General features: G+C 43.1%; 1 protein-coding gene across 1 annotated transcript in view; it reads left to right on the top strand.

The window, feature by feature from the left end:
* The first annotated feature begins 422 nt into the window (after window positions 1–422).
* The window catches only part of LOC127571640 (interleukin-17 receptor E-like), a 59,495-nt gene continuing 33,717 nt past the window's right edge, over window positions 423–26,200 (top strand). Inside the window, exons 1-5 of the mRNA XM_052018212.1 lie at window positions 423–693; window positions 17,021–17,036; window positions 21,146–21,289; window positions 23,054–23,160; window positions 25,482–25,605. Of these exons, the coding sequence (XP_051874172.1) occupies window positions 571–693; window positions 17,021–17,036; window positions 21,146–21,289; window positions 23,054–23,160; window positions 25,482–25,605 (514 nt within the window). The 5' untranslated portion in view covers window positions 423–570. The remainder of the gene's footprint in view (window positions 694–17,020; window positions 17,037–21,145; window positions 21,290–23,053; window positions 23,161–25,481; window positions 25,606–26,200) is intronic.

Raw genomic sequence — 26,200 nt, 5'->3', positions numbered from 1 at the left:
AAAGGAGGTTAACTTTAGAATAAAAAGCAGGAAATATATATAAAAAGGGAAAGGTTGAGAAAAATATCCCCGCCACCCATCCCACTTGAAGAATAAAAGAAATTAAAGTAATTGCCTGAAGTGCAGTCTGTCTCCTTTAAGAAAAATGTTCTATTTCCCCTTAGTTACTCCCTTTGAAGGCCGATGATTCATTAATCCCACGTGTAAATTTGCAAGTTGTTGTTTCAGAAGTTTCCTAGTAGACTTCCTTCTCCTTTGAGACATTTGTTTTTCTGACTGTGTTTGAAGACCTCGCTCACAGTTCTAACTAGGGCACTGTCACTTTAAAAAAATTTGGTGGAAGGTGTGACCTCCTCTGCATGTGTACTTATTGTGTAGTGCTAAGTTCAGGTTTCTCTACTTTCAGAGTCAGCAGCATCAGAACTGCCACAAATTCCTGAGCTGCTCTGAGGCTTTGCCCTTTTGTCTTCTGAGATCCTGTTGAATTTTGCTGCAAGTGAACCAGAGAGCTTTCCCCTGAAGTAATATTGGACCGATGCAGTTGTGTTTTGATGGTATTTTCAAGTCTTCATGGATTCATTTTCCAGACACTTGTTTTCACTCTTTTTGATTAACACTGTTCTAAGTGGTGGATCCTGCGATGTAAGAAGGATTACCGAACTGAGTGCCTTTGGTGACCCAGGGGGGAAGCAGGTAAGCTCTGACCCTGTACTCAGTAAACTATTTTTCAGTAGATGATGGATTCACAACACAATCCTGTGCTGGGAAGCATCTGGTCACATTTTAACGCCTGCTTTACTGACAAGGAGCTTTTTATGTAGTTACAATTATTGTAGTAATTTTTACACTGCTTTGCAGAGAGAGCTGTTCCCAATGCTTCCACTCTGTATTTACCTAATTAGGAGGGAAAAGAATGTTAAGCAAATGACCGTCTACAACTCTCATTGCATTTGTATTGTAACATGATATGGGCATGTGGCTTTGGTACACGGAGAGAGTCTTATCTGTACTCTTAAGGGTGGGTCTCCTCAATACCCACTGAGGAGCTGTGCAAGAAATCATTTACATGCACAGCAAAAACTTGCATTGATATAGCGCCCTTTGTGTAATGAAACATTCCGAGGTCCTTAACTGGAGCATCGTCAAACAAAATCACACTGAGGCAAAGGGAGAGATAGCAGGACAGATACCAGAGGCTCAGTTAAAGAGGTAGGCTTTAAGTATCTTCTCAAAGATGGACAGAGGGAGACAGGGAATTTCAGAGATTAGGGTTTAGGCAGCTGAAAGCTTGGCTACCACTTCCAAGAGATCAAAATTGGAAAAGCAAAGAAATTTTCGGGGTGTGCAGGGCTGAAAGAGAATGAAGGGATGGGAAGGATTGTAAAGTTGGAGGGGAAAATTCCATGGAGATGAAAATAATGAAGTTTCTTTCAATCCTGTGTACATTGAGAAGGGCAGAAGAAATTTGCATTCAAGAGATAAGACCGATTCTCATACTGCATGTTAAAGGGATGGGATGAAATCCATTGGATTTGACTGGGTTTGTACGTTCTCCCCGTGTCTGCGTGGGTTTCCTCCGGGTGCTCCGGTTTCCTCCCACATTCCAAAGACCTACAGGTTAGGAGCCATGAGCGTGCTATGTTGGCGCTAGAAGAGTGGCGATACTTGTGGGCTGCCCCCAGCACATTCTCAGTAATACAAAAAAATGCATTTCACTGTGTATTTCGATGTACATGTGACTAATAAGTAAATATCTAAATATCTTGTCTAAACTTTTCTTTTCCATATATCTGTCCAAAAGTTTTTTAAATGTTGTAATTGTACCTACCTCAGCGGCTTTCTCTGGAAGCTTGTTCCATATACAGTATCCACCACACTGTGTGAAAAACCTGCTCCTCAGATCTCCTTTAAATCTTTTCCCTCTCACCTTAATCATGTGCTCTCTAGTTAAAGGGCCACTATGCTGGGAAACAGATACTGGCTATCTACCCTATCTATCTATGCCCCTCATAATGTTATAAACCTCTGAAATGTCACCTCTCAGCTTCCCTTACTTCAGGAAAAACAGCCCCAGCCTACCCAATCTCTCCTAATAACTCAAGCCCTCCAGTCCAGGCAACATCCTGTGAATTTTTTCTGCACACTTTTTAGCTTAGTCACATCTTTTCTATAACGTTGCAATCAGAACCGATACAATACTCCAAGAAAAGTCTGACCAATGTTTTGTATGACTGAAACATGACTTTCCAACTCCTGTACTCAGTGCCAGGCCAAATTAAGGCAAGCACATCACACACCTTCTTCACCACCCTGTCCACCTGTGTTGCAACTTTTAGGGAACAATATACTTGTACCCCTCAGTCTCTCTGTTCAACAACATTCCCCAGGCCCTGCTACTCACTGTGAATGTCCTGCCCTGGTTTAACTTTCAAGGTGCATTACTTCACACTTGTCTGAGTTAAATTCCATCTGCCATTCCTTTGCCCACTTTCCCAGATGATCTAGATCCCATTATGACCATAGACAACCTTCTTCACTGTCCACTATACCACCAGGTGACAAGCAACAGAGGACCCAGCACCAATCCCTGCAGCACACCACTGGTCACAAGCCTCCAATCTGATAACCAACCCTTCACTACCTCCCTCTGGACTCCTTCCACCAAGCCAATTTTGTATCCATTTGACTAGCTCACACTGGATCCCATGTGATCTCACCTTCCGGACCAACCTCGTCAAAAGCCTTGGTAAAGTCCATGTAGACAACATCTACCACCCTGCCCTTATCAATACTCTTAGCCACCTCTTCAAAACGTTCAATCAAATTCATGAGACCTGATGTCCTACAAAGCCACGCTGACTATCCTTAATCAATCTCTCCTTTCCAAATGCAAATACATCCTGTATCTCAGATTCCCTTCCAGTAACTTCTAAGTCACTTGGATACATCAGTTTAGTTCATCAAGTCTTTCCTTTGGGCTATATTCAAAGTCACACCCAATCAGTGGTCTCCTGCTTCCACTGTACAAAAGACAAGGAAATTAAAGCGATTTAAAATGTCAAAGCAATTGCTTTATTCAGAACATTTCCATGTATGTAACAAAATATTCATCATCAGTAGTGGGCATATCATCCAATTGACATTATGTTGGTATGACATTGATTTTCCTTTGCATGCAAATGTTCCCTAAGCAAGCAGCCTGGGGTGTTTTTCCATGGGTTCCAGCCCCTCAGTGTCTGCAGTGGTAGGAGGGCCTTAAACTGTGACCTTTTCCCATTGAGCTTTTGCTGCAGTTGCACCAAGCTTCAGCGTGTGCCTCATCTTGTAGTCCCGGACTTTTAGAGTGAGCCAGTCTGCAACACTTCATTTGGACAACTCTTTGCAGAGGAAGTCTCGCGAGTTTCAGGCAGACTGGAAGGCATCTTTCTCTGATGGTCTTTCAAGGGAAAGCCAGCCTTTTCCAAAGTGGGCTTTCTCACACTGCAACTCACAGGCTGGCTCTCGCGTGGTTTGTGTTTCACTTAACTGCTATGGTCCTGGTGGGTGGAGGGATTACCTGACGTCACCCGAGAGAGCTCAGAATAGACGTGAGCAAAGTCAACAGCTTTTACTTCTTAAGCCGCATTCTGTCACATGGACCATGTTTTGATTCTAAATAAAAACTCCAACTATACTTCTCTAACACAACAACAAAACAGAAGCTATTTATCAATAATTTAGTAATTTTGTGGTGGAAGCAGATACAATAGTGGCATTTAAGGGGCTTTTAGATAGACACATGAATGTGCAGGGAATGGAGGGCTATAGATCATGTGCAGGCAGAAGAGGTTTAGTTTGATTTGGTATCGTGTTCAGTACAGACATCATGGCTGAAGGGTCTGTCCTATGCCATACTGATCTATGTTCTATCTTCTTAATTTGGAGCTTGATAAGTATGTGCAGGAGAAAAGTGTCAGGGGACGTGCATATAAAATGAGATGAAGGACAACCTGCCATTCCTGGAACCAGCCCAGTGAATCTTTGCTGCAGTCCCTCTAATGGCACATGTATCCATCTTGGGGAAGGAAACCAAAACTACACACAGTACTCCAGGTCTGCTTTCACCAACAATTATAATAAGACTTCTTTACTCCTGTAATCAAACCCTCTTATAATGAAGGCAAACGTACCATTTGCCCTCCTAATCACTTGCTGTACCATGTTAGCCTTTAGTAACTTGTGCACAGATTCCTTTGAGCATTGATAAATATTCTGCGTTTCTGTTATGTGCACCAACAAAGTGCCATTTAAATCCCAAACTGCCTGATCACTATTTCAGACGCTGTTGTCATGCAGTCAAGCGTACTTTGGTTAAGCCAGGAAACCAAGCCGTTATTTCTTAAGTGTTGAGCTCCCATGGTTTCCAAAAGCCGCCTCCACTGAGATTTCCCATGTCTCAGTTCTGGCCGTTGATAGAGACTTCAATGGTTACATTTCCCATATCGAAGTATCATGAGCATCAGGTAGATGCTAGATCTCAAGCCTTTGCTATCTTGTTTGCAAACAGCAACAGAATTCCCTTTAGAATAACCACACGCAGACACCCCCTCCCCCACCAATGGACCAGTATATTAAATGATGTATTGAATACTGTTGCTGTGTGAGTTTATAATCAAATTCAATACATTTGTTGTGTTGAATTTGATTATAAATTCACACAATAACACTTGCCTGTGACTGAAACCATAGTTTAAACCAATAGATTGCCGTGGGTATTTACTGTAAAATATTTAGTCCTTCAGAGAATCAATGTGATCAGTACCTGTGAAGAAATCTGTGTCCTGACATTAGGTTCTGGTGTCCATTAACAGAGGCTGACCAGTTTCTAAAATCTAGTTTTTCCAAAACCATGCAGCACGGTAGTGTAGCGGTTAGCGTAACGCTTTACAGTGCCAGCGACCTGGGTTCAATTCCGGCCACTGTCTGTAAAGAGTTTGTACATTGTCCCCGCGTAGGTTTCCTCTGGGTGCTCCGGTTTCCTCCCATGTTCCAAAGGCGTACGGGTTAGGAAGTTGCTGGCATGCTATTGTTGGCGCCAGAAGCGTGGCGACACTTGCGGCTGCCCCCAGAACACTCTACGCAAAAGATGCATTTCACTGTGTGTTTCGATGTGCACCTGATATTTTATCTTATCAAAAAATGCAGGCTAGTTGTCACCTGATTCTGCTTTCATCAATTCAACAGGGTGGGTGCTCCAGTCTCCTGGAGGATGATTAATTGACTGTGTCAAGTCCATCACCTAACTCATTCAATTTTGCTTTGTAACCATTGAATCTGTCCCCATGACAACCTTGGTCAGTTCATTGAAACTGTGTGAAAAGTGCAGCAGGAAAACATGCATGCTACTTTTTATTCTACTTGTGCAGAATGACCTATCCAGTTCTATTTCTCTTTCAATCTTGAACCTGAACACAGAGAGGGAGAAATTTGATTTAGGTTCCTGAACTAAATGTGCGCTCCAGTATATGTCGCTGCTTGAACATGACTTGCATGAGAGAAAAGTGACTTAGGTGGATCAAGTTGAAAATACACAATTGAGCCCATTTATTACTTTGCATAATCATCACAAAGTGTTCTGAGAAACAATGTCTACGCCTCTATTTACGTGCAGGATCAGAGCAATATTAATGGAGAGGTGGTGATATTGGCAGAGTGCAATGCTACAAACAGGTGTGGTAGGGATCTGTAACAAAATGATCAGTTGTGAATCACAGTCAACTTAAGGTTCATTAGAGGCTGAGGCACTGGTCTCAGCTTGTAAAGCCTGCACCGTCTCTAGCCACTGATTTATGATTACTAACAACTTGAGGACACAGGATTTAAATAGACTTTCAATCAGACCATTGTAGCTCAAGAATTTGTATATAAAAATAGAGAAAGCCTGCCAAAGGCTTGCTTTTAAGTGAATTAGTTTGTCTTTTATTGATGGTCTGCATCTCTGGAGGACTCTATACGTGTTACATCGTTGCTGAAAGCCAGCTGTCCCCAGTTTGTCTAATGGGTACCAGAGAGGAGAGATGGCTGATCTATTTCTTTCTGTCTTCATGTATTGTCTTTTTCAAAGATTTCTTCATTCATTTTTGATGTTTCTTTCTTACTAACGTTTCTCATGGTGGCACAGTTGTGCAACAGTTAATGCTGCTGCCTCACGGCTCCAGTGATCTGGGTTCAATCCTGACCTCGGATGCTGTCTGTGTGGAGTTTGCATGTTTCCCCGTGACCGCTAGTGGTTCCACAGGTGCTCCAGTTTCCTCTCTCAACCCAGGGAGGTGTTGGTGGGTTAAGTGGCTGCTGTAAATTCCCCTTAAGTGTCAGGAAGTGGCAAAAAAATCAAAGGGGACTTGATGTGCATGCAAAAGAGAATAAATTACGGGGAAATAAAAGGGCAAATGGGACTGATGGGATTGCTGTGTTGGGAGACAGCATGGACCCAATGGGGAATAGCCTCCTTGTGTAACGTGATCAGTGGTGAGCAACACAACACCTCTAGAGAAATAATGGACTGCAGATGCTGGAATCTAGATGAAAAACACTATGATGCTGGAGGAACTCAGCAGGCCAGGCAGTATCCGTGGAGAAAAGCAGGTGGTCAAAGTTTCGGGTCAGGACCCTTCTTCAGGGATGCTGCCTGGCCTGCTGAGTTCCTCCAGAATCAATGTGTTTTTCGGCACAACACCTCTGTCTGGGTCAGATAATATAAAAGAAATCATGAATTTTTTTGTGTAAATATGATTCACAGCAGGAATATGAGAGAAGATGGTTAAAATGGCAGCCAGATATCCATGCAATCCTGTCAAGTTCAGGTGCAAGGAAGATGTCCACTTTGGGCAGGTCAGAACCTTGTCTGGATATGACAATGTACCCAACCATGAGAGCCTCCCGATACCCCCACCACCTACCTTCTGTTGTGCGATGTTGACCAGCTTCCAAGGCAGTGGACCACTTTTGCTGAAAGTCATGCTTGTGCTGGCTGGTGCCAATTCAAGCCAGGTCAGGCAGGAGTTAAAGTGAGATCCACGAGTTACTATCAACTGGATTTCAAGCAGGACTGTCATGGCTACTTGGTCCCATCCAGGTTTTCGCCATACCTCCACTCGAAGTTAAAATCAGGATGTGAGCATTCCAATGGTGAGCAGCGATTGCCCATTTAATAACATTGACCTATCTGCAATGTGTAGTTTGTTAGTTCAAATAGGCTGGCACTCCAGTGGAATACTGAGGGACTGCTGTATTGTCAAAAGTGTCTTTCAGAAATGATTTTAAATCAAAGTCCTGCCTACACTGATGGGAAGATCTCATGGCACTATTCTGAAGTGTAGCAGGTGAGTTATCCCTGGTATCCCAGACAATACTTAATCCTCAACCAACAACATTGAAAGAGATTATCTGGACATTATCATGTTGATGCTTGTGGCACTTGACCCATTTCCTACATCTCTACAGTGGCAACAGTAGAACTTCATTGACTGTAATGTCCTTTGAGACACCCTTAGATTGTGAAAGGCACTACATAAATGCAATTCCTTCTTCTTTAGTGCCAGTCAGTGCAGCGCCAACTTACAAAGCTATTGGTATTGGTTTATTATTGTCATTTGTACCGAGGTACAGTGAAAAACTTGTCTTGCGTACCGGTTGTACAGATCAATTCATTACACAGTGCATTGAGCTAGTACAGGGTAAAAACAATAACAGAATACAGAGTAAGTTGTCACAGCTACAGAGAAAGTGCAGTGCAGGTTGACAGTAAGGTGCAAGGTCAAACTAGTTGCTCTTTGATAATCCTTTCACAAAGAGATTCATGCTATTTTGAACCTGGCCTCCTTTTGACCAGAAGGGTCTCTCCTGAGCCAGAAGAGATCCTGATAGTTGCAGTTTTTTAAACTCTTCTGAATGCCTGTCACTGGGGAGACACAGTGCATAGTAGAACTGCTGCCCCACAGCTCCAGTGAGTGGGGTTCAATGCTGATCTTTGTGTGGAGTTTGCTCGTTTTCTCTGTGACCCGTGTGAGTTTCCTTCCCCATCTCAAAGGGGTTGGTAAGTTGATTTAACATTCTAATTTGTCCCTAGTGTGTAGGTGAGTGGCAGAAACTGAGCGAGCTGATGAGAATGTGGAGAGAATAAAATGGGGTTGATGTAGAATTAGTTAAATGGATGCTTGATGGTCAGAATGGACTTGTTGGACCAAAGGACCTGTTTCCATGCAGCACGACTCTATGGCTGTGGTTATTCTAAGCAGAAAAACCTTCATTTTCCCTGATCATACTTTACAGTAAATAGCAGAGTAAGTTTAACCACAATAGTAATGCTTCTGACCAAAGTGAGGAGTCTAAAATGTTCAGTGCATTAAATGATGAGAACTTCTGTTCTGTTGTTGAACAACCACATGTAACACACATGGTTTATCAGAACTGCCAGAATTTTCAGTGGGAAGGGTTACTATTATCACTCTGAGAACTTGCATTACTCTGCAATTCTTTACCTTATCACCATTCTGTTTCCACCCAATCATGGCATGGTAGCCTAACCCAAACAAGCAGCAAGTACATGGACCAACATCTAAATCATGCCTGCTGGGGTCAAGTAGTGATGTTGAGTTGTCATTGCCTTTTATGACTCTGATATCTTGACCAGTTCCTGTCCCCAGCCACCAGTGAAAAGCCCAAATAAGCAAGAGACTCTTTGATAATTAAAGTGACTCTGAGCTGCCCTCAGGTAAAACTAGATGAGGCTTTATAAAACATTGGTTTCCTGACAGTCACTAATGGGTTTTGAACACAATATAGATGCTCCATAGAAAGCATCCTATCCGGATGCATCACGGCTTGGTATGGCAACTGCATTGCCCAAGACCGCAAGAAACTGCAGAGAGTTATGGACACAACTCAGCACATCACAGAAGCCAGCCTCCCCTCCATGGTCCCTGTCTACACTTCTCGCTGCCTCGGTAAAGCAGCCAATGTAATCAAAGATCACACCCACCCCGGACTTTCTCTCTTCTCCCCCCTCCCATCAGGCAGAAGATACAACATCCTGAAAGCACATACCACCAGGCTCAAGGACTGCTTCTGTCCTGGTGTTATAAGACTTTTAAATGGACCTCTTGTATAACAAGATGGACTCTTGACCTCACAATCTACCTCGTCATGGTCTTGCACCTTATTGTCTGCCTGCACTGTAAATGTAACACTTTATTCTGCATTCTGTCATTGCTTTTCCCTTGAATTACCTCAGTGTACTGATGTGATGAAATGATCTGTATGGATGGCATGCAAAACCATGTTTTTCACTGTACCTCAGTACATGTGGCAATTATAAACCAATTTACCAAATTTATAAGAGCTTTGAAAGGTGTTGTCACTTACTGCTCCTTACTGGTTATTAATTTTGCTGCTAATTATTCTGCCTTTTCAAACTCTTGCTGCTGCTGAAAATGTGTTTCACAAGCAACCCTTCTGGTTGACCTCCTGCATTCACATTACCTGGTCGGCTTTTAACATCCCATCCCCCGTTCTCTCCTACTGAAAACTAACTTACATCCCCCTGTTACCTGGTTCTGACAATAGGTCACAGAACAAAACCATTGACTGTTTCTCTTTCCACAAATGCTGCCTGACTGGATGAGTTTTCCAGCCTTTTCTGTTTTTGATTGTTGGCAGTGTGTTTGCAGTTGGAGCTCCTGACCCTATTAAAGTAAAGACTCCCTGTGAAACAACACACACAAAATGCTGGAAGAACCCAACAGGTCAGGCAGCATCTATGAAGGGAAATAAACAGTCGACATTTCGGGCCGAGACCCTTCATCAGGACTGGAAAGGAGGAGGGCAGAAGACAGAATAAATAGGTGAGGGGAGGGGGGAAGAGCACAAGGTGACAGGTGAGTCCAGGTGAGAGCAGGAAGGTAGGTGGGTGGGGGAGGGGATGAAAGGCAAAGATGTGAGAAGCTGGGAGGTGATAGGTGGAAGAGACAAAGGCCTGAAGAAGAAGGAATCTGATAGGAGAGGACAGTGGACTATGGAATAAAGAGGAGGTGGGGAACCAGAGGGCGGTGATGGGCAGGTTGTGAGGGGGAGGGAGGTGAGAGAGAAGGGGTGAGGGGGCCACCGTAATGAGGGAAAAAAAGGGGGGCAAAGGAAAAAACAGTGGTGAAGGGTTACTAGAAGTTAGAGAAATCGATGTTGATGCCATCACATTGGAGACTACCAAGATGGAATATGAGGTGTTGCTGCTCCAACCTGTGTCTGGCCTCGAGGTGGCAGTAGAGGAGGCTGTGGATAGATGTGTCAGTATGGGAGTGGGAAGTGGAATTGAAGTGGGCCTCTTGTGAGAATCGATTGGCGTTCCAGCCAGACTCCTATGGGCATCTTTCTCCCACATCTAATCTGCGTGACCAATGCACTTGTACCAAAATTCCCCCACTGTGAGCCAGTTACTCTTTCTCTGAGGGTTAAGAGTAAGTGCCAGACAATTCTATTATCCTAATGTTGGATGCTATGGAACAATTCAGACTCAGTGTGGGCAGTTCTGGTCTTACATGCTTTGTGACAGAACTTAGGGGCTGAAACAGTTCTTAACAAGTACCTAAATTAGCAGGAGGCCTACACAGTTGTGGGAATGCAATGTATTTCCAGTCAGCGCTCTGCCTAATGCAAATTTATGAAATTCGTACATGAGTAATATTTATTTCACCGGTAAACAGGAAGTGCAGAGTAAATTATGGTGAATCATTATCATTTTCTCCCCATTAGACTGTTGCTTCTTTGGTGAGTTAAGCTATTTCTTGAACAGTGTCCTTTTCTGCTGATTCCAGCTAAAAATAGTCATTCCAGACAAAGTTTTGATCAACAACATGACATATTTGTATTGCTTGCCTCTTTTAAGTCACAGTAGTCCTTAGCAGGTTTGAGAAAACATATGATCCAAATGTATGGACTCCATTTGTGGGCACCACATTTAGGTGTGTCACTGCTTAAAACATATGGTTATCTACTTTGGGATACAACCCGTCAAATTTGAAAGGAAGATTGTTTGAGTTCTTTAGAGTTTGGAAAATATTGTACTAAACATCAGTTATATGTTGTGACAACCTGCTGGAAGAACTCAGTGAGTCAAGTAGCATTTGTGGGAGGAAAGGAATTGTCAACGTGCAGGGTTTCAACCTGAAACGTCAATAATTCCTCTCCTCCCACAGATGCTGCTCGACCCGCTGAGTTCTTCCGGCAGATTGCTTGTTCTCCAGATTCCAGCATCTGCAGTATCTTGTGTCTTCATCAGTTATATGGTTTCTTTCTTGCTGAAGGTTTGTGCTTTCACAGGAAGGGACATTGGTTTCACAAAGAGACTCTTAGAAAGACACATGAATGATAGAAAAATAGCGGGCTATGTGGGAGGGAAGGGTTAGATAGATCTTAGAGCAGGATAAAATGTCGGCACATTATGGGCTGAAGGGCCTGTACTGTGCTGTAGTGTTCTATGTTCTATGTTCAAAGTTAGGAATTCAGCATCTGCATCAGGAATTCTGAATGTCACAGAATTAGCCTCCCTCTTCCTTCTCAAGGACTTGCACAGAGCATGCGTTTAAGGTGAGAGGGGGTAGGTTCAGAACAGACGTGAGGGGAACGTTTTTTACTGAGAGAGTAGTCGATGCCTGGAATGTGTTGCCTGATAGGGTGGTGGAGGCAAACTCATTGGGGGCTTTCAAGAAGGGCGTGAATGAGAGGAAAACACAGGGATATGGGCATTCTGTAGGTAGGAGGGAAGAGCTATGTCGGCACAACATTGTGGGCTGGAGGGCCTGTTCTGTGCTGTACTGTTCTAAGTTCTATGAATCTGTAAGAGGACACAACTATTCCTACTGCCACACACATTTTAATCCATGTTTTTATTTCATTTGTTCACAGGAAGTAGGCATCACTGATAATGCAGATATTTATTGTCCACTCAGGAATTAAGGAGGGAGTTAAGAATCAAATATATCAGTGGGTTAGGAGTCAAGTAAAGGTCAGACTGGTCAAGGGTGGCAAATTTCCTTTCCTGAAGGACACAAGCAAATCATAGTGATTTTTGTTTTAACAAGAACCTGATAGTCCTTTATAATCTATTAATGAGACCAGAGTTTGATTTAGAATTCCAGATTGATTTTTTAATTGCATGGGAATTGAACGTCCCCAGCTACCATGTGGAATTTGAACTTTTGTTTCTGTATCCTTCACCATTATGCTATCACACCCATCTTGAGTCATCACAACTGGAGCCAACACTGAGGGAAAGAAAAGTTATATAATCTCAGACATGAAAGAAAGGTTTACATTTATGTAGCTGCTGCCTCAGCCTTAGCACATCTCAAAGTATTCCATAGCCAATGAACTACTTTTGGAATTAGAATAGTGGAACAAATTTATGCACATCAAGGTTCCACACTCAACAATGCCTCGTTCACAGTAGTGTAGCGGTTAGCGTAACACTTTTACAGTGCCAGCGACCCGGGTTCAATTCCGCTGCTGTCTATAAGGAGTTTATACGTTCTCTCCGAGTCTGTGTGGGTTTCCTCCGGGTGCTCCGGTTTCCTCCCACATTCCAAAGCAAATACAGGTTAGGAGCTGTGGAGATGCTATGTTGGCACCGGAAGAGTGGTGACACTTGCAGGCTGCCCCCAGCACATTCTCAGTAATGCAAAAGATATATTCCACTGTGTGTTTCGATGTATATGTAACTCATAAATAAATATCTTATCATCTGGTTTAGTGATGCTGGTTAAGTGATTAATGGTAAACATTGGCCAGGACACCAGAGGCAACTTGGTCTTCTTTGCAATAGTGCTAAAGAATTGTCTGCCTGAGGGAATAAGTAGGGCCTCAGTTAAACAACTTTTCTGAGAAAAATAGTTTCTGGCAGTGCAGGTCTCCCACAGGACTTCACTGGCATGTCAGTCTGGATTTTAGTGCTAAAGTCTCTGTTTCAAATATCACTCCCATCTTTTGACTCATTGATGAAAGTGCTAATTGAACCATTCTTTATTTTTTAAGATAAGATATCTTTATTAGTCACATGCACATTGAAACACACAGTGAAATACATCTTTTTGCGTAAAGTGTTCTGGGGGCAGCCCGCAAGTGTCGCCACGCTTCCGGCGCCAACATAGCACGCCCACAACTTCCTAACCTGTACGTCTCTGGAATGTGGGAGGAAACCGGAGCACCCGGAGGAAACCCACGCAGACACAGGGAGAATGTACAAACTCCTTACAGACAGTGGCCGGAATTGAACCCGGGTTGCTGGCACTGTAATAGCATTACGCTAACCGCTACACTACTGTGTCTGCGAGTAAATTGACAAGAGCACAAATTGTTCCCTTTTACCTGGTGTTTATTACAAGTATCTTTTATTTTGATTCTGCCATCCTTTCGTCAGTGTTTTATTTAAAATCTAAGCTGAATCAGATGGGAGAAGCTGCCACCCCCACAACTTTTGGTTTTCGATTTACATATTTCCCCCATGTGCTTTCTTGTTCATTGTCATAGAGCATAAAAACAGGCTGTTCTAGCCCTGCCCATCAACCCCCTCCTGGTTCTACCGACACCCATATAACCCTGGACCAGTTTACACACAGTTGTCAATTCACCTACCAACTGCCTGGAGGAAGCTCACAGGGTCTCAGGGAGAACTTGAAAACTCCCCATAGACAGTACCAGAAGTCAGGATCAAACCCAGCTCACCGGGGTTGTGAGGCAACTGTGCTAACCACTGTGCTATTGTGCCACCCCCAAACTTAATCTAATTGCAAGTTCCTTAATTCCAAACATGTAATGCTGTAGAAAGATAAATGAATTGAGGATTTGCTGATGTACTGAAATTGGCTGTAAGATTATATATTGCATTTTATCACAGCTTTCAGATTTTACAAAACACTTCACAATCAATAATTCCTTTCGAAGGCCATTTACTGAAGTCTAGGTAAATACAAAAGGCAATTGCATGAAGTCTGGTGTGCTAGTCTTTTGTGGTAGTGTTGGTTGAAGGAAATACACCAGAAGGACTTCCTCTTCCTATTCAACTAATTCAAAGAGGCAGGAACCTGAAGAAGGGTCTTGACCTGAAACGTTGACCGCCTGCTTTTCTCCACGGATGCTGCCGAGTTCCTCCAGCATCGTAGTGTTTTTTATCTAGATTTTCCAGCATCTGCAGTCCTTTGTTTCTCTAATTCACTGTATGCATTGTGCACTACCTGAACAGAAAGATGAGGTATCAGTATCTCACCCCATCAAGCAATGCAACTCTCCCTATATACTGCACAGAAGTGGATTTATATGCTCAAATCCTGAGGTGAGGTTTCAACACAGAAGCTTTGGACACTGATGTTTGCTACTAACCAGGCAACTGATACCAGAATGTAAATGAAGACTTGAATTTAACTGGCGCCTTTTATAAACCCAGGATGCCCCAATGGTTGTAATGTAGGAAATATGGCAGCCAATATGTGGACAGCAAATTCCCACATACAGCACTGTGATAATGGCCAGTTTTATGATGTTGATTGTTAAATAAAAATTAGCCAAGAAATCAGGGACGCGAAACAATTCCTTCTCCACATCCCCAACAGATCCATTGAGTTCCTCCAGGCGATAGTTTGTTGCTCCATATTCCAGCATCCGCAGTCTCTTGTATCTCCTAACAACATCTTTGTGCTTCTTTGAACTAATGCTGTGGATCTTTTACGTGCATCCAAGACTGTAAACAGAATTTGATTTAATAATCTCATTGGAAACTGCACGTCTGACAGCTCTTTCTGTACCTGCTTTAGAATCAAGCTCAAGTCTCCTACACTGGGACTCAAATCTCATAGTTATAGATCGATATAGCATGGAAGCAGGCCCTTTGGCCCAACTCATCCATGCCGACCCAGATGCCTATCTGAGTTAGTCCCATCTGCCTGTGTTTGGCCCATATCCCTCTAGGACTTTTCTATCTATGTGCCTGTCTAAAAATGCTAAAACCATTTGACTCAGAGGCAAGAGTGATATAATTTACTGAAAGATTAATAAGCTTTTGGATTAATCTGCCAGATGGAGTAGAAGAGACAAAAGCCCTGAGGATGTTCAAATGTAGTTGACTTTCACATCAGGGTCACTGGAGGATGAACTGCAATGAGCCAAAAGACTGTTTTCCTTTCTTGACGAATTTGCTTACAGCTTAGCTACCCTCTACTTTATTGTCCCAGTTTTAAATGTCTTTCCCCCTTATATGTGAAAATGTTGACTCATGAACACCTCAACAGACATTCATCTTGAATCATTTGTGAGTTAAATAATGAGCTGGCAACCGACACATCATACAATCTCATTCTTATCCTATACAAACAGCTGTGTCTTTTCCGAGGAGTGCTGAAATGTTTTCATCCTCCTCAGCCCATATTATGCTAGAAAAAAATTGGTTTTCCAGGAAATGTTCTGGTTGTACAGCACCCACTATATTCTCTTTCTGTTGGACAGAATTTCCCAGAAATTTGCCATCTGATCCATTTGGTGCAGTTTACTTTTCTCGTCCGAGCTTGGCCCAAATGCTACAGGCTCCAAAACTGGCTTTGCTGTCAACAATCTAAAACATTTCTGTTTTCCTCTTCACAAATGTTGCTTGACCTGCTGAGTATTTCCACTGTGTTTTTCTTTTTATTTCCGGTTTTGCAATTGCATTTTTGCTTCAAACTGTGTTCCCTTGTTGAACACATTAAACATTCCAGAATTATTACTTGGCAGCAGGAGGAACCTGTCAGATTGGTTCAGTAAAACCTGTAAAATAGATGTTTGGCTCCAGGAATCCTTTATGCATCAGGATTGTGACCATTCCAGTGATGTGTTGTGTTACGGACTAGGTTACTATTGGTGAATGTCGCTTTTAAGATAGAGCATAGTGGTGTGTGTGTGTGTGGCGTGCTTATGTCAACAGAAGATAAAGGATGTAATGAAGTTGTTGAAGAAGTCAGTTGGAGTCAGTCAGAAGAGAAGAGAGAGAGAGACACCAGTCTGCTAGTTTCTCTATCAATGGATGAGAAACAATAACTGTGTCTGTCACTACAATCCACATATGGATTATTTGAAGTAATCCAGTGGGGTCCACTTTGTCATTAACCTGTGGAGGGGAACAGGTATTTGTGTGGACGGCCACGATTCGGATGCTCTTCAGGGTGAGGAAGTCACTACCGAGTAAACACTGAGGTGTCATTTGGGTTCCATCGTGGAACATTTGGATTTCATAATTAATCTCTATGTTCTCTCTACATCTACGTCTTATCTTCAGACAACGGTGGTTGTTGAAGAAGCCTTGGCTCATGTTTCACCTTATGGCTTGCGGAACTGAACTTTAAGAACCATTCCTGGACTTGGAGTTTGGGACTTTGCCACACACACATGACGAGTTTAGTTTTGGGGTTAATGTTCAAGGTTTAACATTTTTACTTCTAACATTCTAACATTTTTACTTTTAATTTTCTTATTATCATAAGTAGTTATTAATAAAGTAGTTTTTAACACTGAATCATGACTCATTGTGTTTCTTTTGTTGCTGGTTCGCAACAGTTGTGAAGTGTTTTGGTTTACTTTTAGTTGCATAAAGCATTGTGTAACTGCACGGGTTTCCTGGTTCCTAGTTCACTCAACAGGACAGGGATTATTTCCTTTGGAGGTATCCATATGTTTGACTCTGTATGAGACTATGGATCACAGAGGGTAAAAGGAAAGAGAATTTTGGAAACCTGCGCGCGTGCGCGCGCACACACACACACACACACACACACACACACACACACACAAAATAGATGGAGGTCACACATACAAACTAATGTATAATCACAAATACACAAGCACCCTTATGAAATTTTTTGGTGAAGTAAATTCAGCCTAGATCATAGTTGCTGTTATGTGTAATGTGGGGTCTGGATAATGTGTCATTTCAAATTGATTAAAGCAAATGATTCTGTTCTTTCCACAGGAACAGCTGGATATAGGTAAGTACTTATTCCACTTAAACCTCTCTGTTTGTTTGTTCATTTCCTAGCTCAAATTATTACTCTTGTTAAATCCTTTTGATAGTATGAAGGTTAACATTGCTGCAGTTGTTCATTTTTTACATGCCCTTATTTGGTGAACTAATGCAGTCCTTTTCAAACCAGCAGCTTCATCATGTAAGCAGCCAATGGGAAGTTAGGTTGGGCCAGGTAGAATTATGTCTTGCAGCCACAAACATGAGGAGCTTCTGCATGGAAGAACAATGAAGAGTTTATAATGATAAAAACAACATCCCATATTCCGCCTGGGTAGCTCACAACCCAATTATATGAACTTTGAATTTTCCAACTTCAGGTAACCGACACTCCCTATGCTCCTCCCTCTCTCCCCTCCCGCACCTGGTCCCATCTGCCCATCATCCCTTCCTTATCCACATTACTTTCCTTACTGCAACTTCTTGTGTCTCCACTAATCCACCCTCTGTCTCTACCTCCACCCTCCCCACCTCCCCACCTCCCCACCTCCCCACCTCCCCACCTCCCCACCTGACTCCATCTGCCTTTTTTTCCTCTCCTTATCTGTCTACCTATCACCCATCAGCTGCTGTACCCAACTCCGCCCCTTCCCCCTCCCTCCACCCAGCTCCACCTGCCAATCATTCCCTCTCCTCACCTGGTTCCACCTATCACCTGCCAGCCCCTGCCCCACCCCTCCCTCTCACCTCTTTATACTGGCTCCACACTCTCAGTCCTGACCCGAAACATCGACTGTCTCTTTGCCTCCACAGATGCTGCTCAACTCACTAAGTTCCTCCAGCAGTTTGTTTCTTGCTCCAGACTACAGCATCTGCAGTCTCTTGTGTCTTCGTCCTAGATTCTGATGCTAGTACATCAGACAGCTTGACTCACTTATGAGAAAGGGCCAGTTGTTTACTTGGCAGTGGCCTTTGCTGTAGTGTAGGTCTCTTCTGACTTGGTGCTGCTGTAGGACTCATAGAGGTAAAGGGCTGTCTAGGGTGGAGAGGAAACATGGACAATGCAAAGAACATTAACAGCATTGGAGGACAGGTCAAATGAAAAGAGGGCTTCATGCAGCGTTTGAAAGGTTGGAGTGTGGTGATGAGGCAACAAACAATCTGCTGGAAGAACTCAGTGGGTTGAGCAACATCTGTGGGTGGAAAGGAATTGCTGACGTTTCGGGTCAAAACCCTGCATCAGGACCTGAAACGTTGACAATTCCTCTCCTCCCACAGATGCTGCTCGACCCACTGAGTTCTCCCAGCAGATTGTTGCTCTAGATTGCAGCATCTGCAGTCTCTTGTGTCTCCAGTGTGAGATTTACAGAGACTTACAGTGGGCCTTCCAGATCTATGAGTGTAATGTCCAATGAACGGATTCCCAGAGTGGAGAGAGGAACTGGCATCAAAGGGGTTGAGGGGTGTGAGGAGGTTGGTGCAAGCAGAGGCTGGTTAATATCTGGAGCTTCCTGGGAAAGAGTGGAGCTGCCAGCTTGTGGCTTTACATCTGGCTAGAGGGTTGCCAACAGCAAAGGAGAATTGGCTGTCCCATAGAGACACAGGAGACTGCAGATGCTGGAATCCAGAGCAACAAACAATCTGCTGGAGGAACTCAGTGGGTCGAGCAGCATCTCTGGGGAGGGAATTATCAATGTTTCGGGTCAAATTCCTGCATCGGGACTGGAGCCTCTAGTGGACCAATCCTGATGCAGGGTTTCATCCTGGAGCATCGACAGTTCCTTTTCCCCCACTGATGTTGCTCAGCCCGCTGAGTTCTACCAGCAGATTGTTTGTTGGCTATCCCTTGATAGCTTAATCTGAGTTGCCAATTGCCTCAGAACACTTAGAGCCCAGTGGTGTTACCAGGAATCTCCCAGGATAGCCACATCTCCTTAGAAAGAGTAATGCCACCACTCAGAAGCGTGTGAGGATGAAAAGGAACAAAATGGAGGCTCTGAGCACACACTGGATGTGGGATGTGTCTCCCCTCTCTGTCCAGATACCTAGAGACCACACTGGACCCAGTCCAATCTTCTGGGCTTGAGTCCAGATCCAGGTACATAAGCAACTGAAGACCCAGGAGTTCTGTACTGTTGGCTGACAGTCTGCCACTCTAACATCGGTACTGTACTGACAGATATAGATCTGTCATTGTGTAACCTGGAGGTGCAGCACTGGTGGACACGGGACCATCACTGGCACAATCTGCAATTTCAAGAAGATCTTTTAAAGACCTGGTTACAGTCATAACGGGTTATGAGGTTCTTTAAATTTCCATCCCCTTTGCCGCCTCCCTCGCAGTTTTTACTCTTGTTGGAGTCAGGCATGTGTGCATGAATTTGAGCGAATCTGAGATAAAGCAGATGGTGTAAAGTACAGTGATTCTTTAGGATTGCAAGGGCAGAGATATGTGCAGATTCCCAACTCAGGGGAACAGGATATATTGGTCCTCTGGGAGGAAGTTGTGAAGAAATTAATTTTTAAAAAATTTGCATTGATGTATTTTTTTCCGAATTGCCTGAAGTGTTGCCTTTAGAATTTACATCTGAATGTTACAGCACGTGCTTTGGGGTTTGTAGTGCTTTTAAAGATGGTCAGGTTTTGGTAGTGGCAAATTGTATGCTTTATTTTCTTTTTCTCTTTCACTTAATATTTTCTTCTTCCTTTCACTTGTATAAAATAATTTCATGCAGTTATGGGGGACAATTTGGCCCATTGAATCTGTGCTGCTCCTGGGATTCTCTGCAATACAGTGAGGCTCCTTATAGCTTCACCCAATAAAGCCCTGCTCCCAGCAAGACCCACCTACAAGGTAGCCTCCAGTTTTCGGTTACCCTTATATAAAAAAAATTACAACTGAGTGAAAAGCTTCAAACCTCCAATTTTACATTGTTCATCTATCGAAGGGCTTCCTTTGCACTGCTGCCAGTTTCACTTCTGACTAGGCCGCTTCCAAATCTCTGCAGGGCAAGGAATGAAGACCATTTCCTCTTTTGGTTATGTGGTCTTAAGTTCAGGCTTCTTGGAATCAAACTGAAGGGCTCATTTTTTTTTCCAAACCATGGTCTATAATTATGCTATTTAAAAAAAAATTAATGAGTATTTAATTTGTTCTAAGAATTTGATGACCCCGTCAAATCCTATCCTGATTTTCACCAGGAAGGTTATATTTGGAACTTCTGGAACTGTTAGTAGTTGCAGCTGTTATTGTAACAATCTCTGTGGTATTAGATCAGCAACCCCAGGATACTAACGCAGTGACAATACACAAATGGCTGTTTTGTGTCCAAGTCAGGATGTTGTGTGACAAAGGAGTACAACTTGGAAGTGATCAGGGTCGCATGATTCACCTCTCTGGTTAATTTGGTCTGGAAGTGGTTCAATTTTAAAGCACTCAGTCTTGATTTGAAATTCTTCCCTGTCTCTGGATCTCCTTCCAAGGCTACAATGCTTCAAGATCACCACACTGCTCCAATGCTTAGTTTTCATCTCTCCAGCTCTGACAGTTGTTCCTTCAGCTGCCAGTTCCACATAGCCCTCAATTCCCCAATCTTTCAAACATTGATCGACTTCCTCCTTAAACATCCCCAACAATCTAGCCTCCACAACCACCTGAGGTAGAGAATTTTAAACACATACCAGCCCGCAAGAAGTTCCCACACAGCCCAGTTTTAAATCACCACCCTCTAATCTTGTAACCATGTCTGCTCATTATCTCATGAGAAGAAACAGGATAACATTCTGCCACTGTGCTCTGTTTCACACAGATTATAGAATATATATTGTCAGTTTTGTGTTCTGTCATTTGGATTTACTATGGGTTGACAATGGATTTCTTCTCTGTTTTCTTACCACGTTTTTTTCCCTCTGCCTTTTAAGCTCCACACTAAAATAGCTGTTCACAGTCTGTCTCCCTTTCTTGTTCAATGCAAGTCAGCACAATCTTAACATCCTCCAACTCATGCAAAACCATAGGAACATGACACTGTTTTTACCGTCAGTCTGATTTCCATACTTAGTCTCATAATTACTTATTCCTTCTCAAAAATTCTTACAAGATTTTAATGCAAATTTTTTTTCTCTAACATTTAGAGAATTGCACATACTGGGATCAAGTGAAAGCTCCTGATGGATACAATCTGAACTTGTCCAGGCTACTAATATCTACTGTACTGTTCTGTCCATCATCACCATGCACGTCCTGCGTCCGGGTGGCTATCAAGATAAACAACACAGGTAAGGGTTGACTTTGTCAAGAGTCTGGGATTTCATGTCCTTGCATGTTCAATGATGTTGAAGAATGACTGGTCTTTTGATCTTTTTGGGAATCTCATAAATATTAATGACATTTAAAATGTTACCACAGGATGGTCTGCTAACATTGCCTGTGGTGCAATTAAATTTTGGCAATGAGGATTTTACAACTTGTGGAAAACAACTGCATTAACATGCCCTCCTGGGATTAGGGCACGTTATGATGAGACAATGTCAAAAGCATTTCTTTGGCTGTGAAGACAGCCTAATGTTGTGAAAGGCATTATTTAGGTGAACATCTTTTGTTTGGTTTGTATGTTAACAGGATTTTATATGTATAAGCAGTAGAATGCAATGGAAACAGCCACTTCTTTGGAAACAAGGATAACTCCTGGGTATCAAATTAATCTTATCAACTGAAAAACATGATGATGCTGGAGGAACTCAGCAGGCCAGGCAGCATCTGTGGAGAAAAGCAGGCAGTCAACGTTTCGGGTCAGGACCCTTCTTCAGGACTGAAGATAGGAAAAGGGGAAGCCCAATATATAGGAGGGAAAAGCGGAGCAGTGATAGGTGGACAAAAGAGGCAAGGCAGGGTGGGCACAAGATGGTGATGGGTAGATGCAAGTAAGAGATAGTGATAGGCAGGTGCGGGGGAGGAGGGGAGAGCAGATCCACCGAGGGATGGGTCAAAGGTCAGGAGAGAAAGGAGAAAAAGGTAGAAAAAAAGAGGCTAGGAAAGGGAAGAAGAGAAGAAGCACGGTGTGGTGGGGGGTGGGATGCGGTGTGGGGAAGAGGGGTGGAGATGACTTAAAGTGGGAAAATTCAATGTTCATGCCGGGTTCCAAGACAGGCCCAGAAGGTCTTGTTTCTCTAATCTTATCAGCTTCCTTACCACCTCCTCCAGAGGGTATCTGTTGATAGATGCTTAAGTGGTCTACTTGTCTGCGAGAGATCTTAAGATCAGGAGTCCTGGTGGGGACGGACAGGGAATGAAATGGCATTGACGAAGTAACAGGGAATACCTAAGCTTTCCTAGTGGGGAATAAAGGGATCCCCATTCCTCCTGGTTCACAACAAAAGCAACGAAAGAAAATGACCTCTTTGAACTCCTTCTGTGCCTGATCCTTACTGCTACCAGTATGGCCTGGAGGGGCCCCACCACCCCTATCTCCACCCCCCCCCCTCCCACTAGCCACATCCCAGCCAGCCCTCCAATTAAAATTGCAATCAGGTCTCATTGACATCATCACGAGAGGACCAATTAGTTTCACATGAGCATCCCTGTTTCCTGCTCATTTGAGCAGGTTAAATTTCCGGTAGGTCGGCTCCTGGTGTCCCTATGTCAGGCGGGTCATCTGGACAATTTTAACTGGCTATAACCTCAGATTCTACTAGGTGGGAGGGAAGGTGAAGGGGTGGAGGGAGTTCAAGTTGGCCTGAAGATTCTGGTGTATGTGTGAATCCTGCAGGATTTATAATCCAGGTATGGGTTTGGAAGAAGACTGTTTTAAAGCTGGTTTAACCCCACAATTCAAATCAGATTACAATTCAAAAATCTATAAATCCAATTTTTTCCCCATAAACCAGGTGTCAATTTGCTGCCAAAGATTCTGGTCTCACTAACAAGTCCATTTCATCAGTTTTTTTTGGCCAATAAAACTACTCACTCCATTTCCTTTTTTTGGTTTTCAGATTTAAAATGAATTTCTTTCTCTTCTCTCATGTTTGTCTCTCTCCATATAGTGCCGGTGAAAATAGAAGGAGTACAAATTCATTTCTTTGAATATAAAAGCAACAGAAACAATGAGATCCAGATCCGATGGAAGAACCACATGCAGCCCATCAATGCTGTGAGTTAATTTTACATTGGACTGTACAGAATGCATGGCAAAGAAATTGGTCATTTAGCCCAGAAGGTTTGTGCCAGACTTCCTACTCTATACTTACTGCAACTTTCTTGTTTGAGCACATTTCTGCTTGCCTCAACTTTGTCCTCAGTATCAGTGTTATCTCTCTTACTTTCAAGTTGTGATGAGGCATTAAGTCTTTGCTACCTCCTATATTTTTCATAAATGGACATCAAAGCCAGTCCAGCAAAAAAGATTAATACATTTTTGAGTCCTTTCTATCTTCCTTACCCTGGAATATTCTGACTCTTGAGTCCTAAATCTCTCACAGCAGTGAGTTGCAAATATACCTTCCTTGTATGTCTTTCCTCGCTGAGGTCTCGGCAAGATTTTAGTAAACAGTCCTGAGTACCTCAATTTGGTCATTGACTTTAATCATTGGAAATTGCTCATTTAAAACCTCAGTTCAGTTTTTGGAAATGGTGCTATACTCTTTTTAGAATTTAAACTGGAAAGCACATTTATTTTGCAGATGAACAAATTACAGTTAATGGATAGCATCACAAGAATCCTGAAATGATATTATGGCTATTTCCCTTGTGGCACTACAATCGCTCTTAATGAGCTGCCAATTAGCCCCACTCTTATGCTCCCTCTCTCCCTCCCCCTGCAAATATTTCCTTTCATATTAGAGCCCAATTCCCTTTCTGGGAGCAAGTTAATTTTCAGGCAGAACTGTCCAATCCATGATGACCATATACAATAGACCCCCTTCTCTACGTGAGATAGTCAAACTGGCTCACCCGCTTTCTGAAATAAAACTTCTCCCTCTAACTCAGACTCTCTAGTCCTGGCAACATCCTCGTAAATCTTTTCTGCATTCTTTCCAGTTTATCCACGTCTTTCCTATGGGTCTTTTGGATTTTAATATCTTGTCACTCAACCAGGAAGAAAAATTGAACCAATCACACTGCAATGTTTAGGCTTTAATTATTCCCTTCACCAGTTTGTCACTGTCTAAACTTCCAGCTTTTTATTGAGATAATTCTCTTGCTAGTCTTAAATTGCTTCAGTCTCATGGCTAAAATTAAAAGAAGAACGATAAACCAAAATTGGACAAAGATGTCTCATTTCAGTCTTTAGCTCCGGAGTATGTGTCAGGATACATGATCTGTATCTGGAAGTTGTGTCATATGTGTAATGTGAATGGATGTATATTTGTATGGCTTTACAATTCCTGGTCCCACATCTGAAAACGGCACACACTGTGGCTTAAAATTTTTGTTAGCCCAAAGTCTCCAACCTGAAGTACCCTGTGACTCGAGGGAGAGGGGAGACAAGGGTCAGAACATCAGCTGTTGGAACTGCTAAGCCCTCAGTCCAGACTTGGTTTCCTTTCACTAGACTATAAAGCCCACCAGGACAGCCAGACTGAGCTTGGGTCCTGGAACACAAGGCCATATTTTATTTTTACCTTTTCTTCATATTTTAAAGAAATTTTACAACACTAATGTTTTCAGGAACAGGATACAGAGGGATACAGGCTAACTAAATCCCTGGCTGGGTTTATTATAGCTCTATTACACATGAATGATAGAGAAATAGAGGCCTATGTGGGAGGGAAGGGTTAGATAGATCTTAGAGCAGGATAAAATGTTGGCACAGCATTGTGAGCCAAAGGGCCTGTACTGTGCTGTAGTGTTCTATGTTCTATTATGGGGACTGGATCCTTAGTAGGATCCTTGGTAAGAGGAGAAGGCCATAGCAATGGTCCAAAGCATCCTCAGAAAGTCCATGGAACTGCCTCTTTTCAATCCAGGAGTGTAGGCGGGGGCAACAGCCATATCCCAGCAACAGAGCAACACTATTACAGTGCCAGTAATTGGGGTTCGATTCTCATCGCTGTCTGTAAGGAGTTTGTATGTTCTCCCTGTGACTGCGTGGGTTTCTTCCGGGTGCTCTGGTTTCCTCCCACATTCCAAAGACGTATGGGTAGGTAGATTAACATGGGTATAATTAGGCAGCGTGGGCTCGTTGGGCCAGAAGGGCCTGTTACCATGCTGTATAAATAAAGTCTAAAGTGAGGAGTCCTGGTATAACTTGAGGTTCGATGCACCTTGATTGCCCTCCTTTGGCTAAATCTTTAGAACTGTTCTACTGTGATATATACTGCACCCTCCTTACTTTAGCACATCTTCACTTTGCCTCAGCTTCAGTGATGTAGCCTAAGCTTCACAGGAAGTGATTATTTGTTGAACACAAGTTACAGTCTATATCTACAATTGAGGATATTCAAGGGGTTCCTCTTTTCTTAATGAATACAGGCGGACTTTGTCTTCGAATGCTTTGAATCAGATGGTGGTTCTCAAGTGGAGGTTGCAGTTAAGACAATCCCGGATTATGGACCCCAGTTGACTGCAAATTATATTGTGGAGGATTATGAAAAGGGTATGAACTCTAATTATTTCTACGGTGAGGTGAAAGTGGTAAGGATGATCTTCACATTGCAACCTGTTTATAAAGAACAGTTTCAGCATGTCTCAGTGAGTACAGTTCATGTGTCCATTCATTCTTCAGGCCTCCTGTAAACAAATGTGCTTGGCTTTTTAGAGTTGGGAGGGATGTACAGCAATGGGTGGTTTTAAATTGGTGTTTGAATCTGGAGCAACGCACAAAGCGCTGGAGCAACTCGGCAGGTCAGGCAGCATCTACGGAGGGAAATGGACAGTCGACGTTTTGGGTTGAGACCCTTCATCTGGACTGAAAGAAAGAGGGGAGAAGGCCTGTATAAAAAGGTGGAGGGAAGAGGTGGAGCGAGAGCTGGCAGGTGATGGGTGGATCCAGGTGAGGGGGGGGTGGATGACAGGCAGATGAGGGAGTGGGGGGAGTGGGAATGATATCAGAAGCTGGAAGGTGATAGGTGGAAGTGACAAAGGGCTGAAGACAATGCAATCTGGTAGGACAGGCAGAGCGTGGAATAAAGGGAGGGAGGTGGGGAGGGGAACCAGTGGGAGGAGTGGCTTTAAATTGGTGTCAGCTTATC

Source organism: Pristis pectinata, chromosome 6 (genome assembly GCF_009764475.1).
Source record: "Pristis pectinata isolate sPriPec2 chromosome 6, sPriPec2.1.pri, whole genome shotgun sequence".
Taxonomy (NCBI): Eukaryota; Metazoa; Chordata; class Chondrichthyes; order Rhinopristiformes; family Pristidae; genus Pristis; species Pristis pectinata.
The sequence above is the reverse complement of the archived record's forward strand: the minus strand, read 5'-3'. Positions and strand labels throughout refer to the sequence as shown.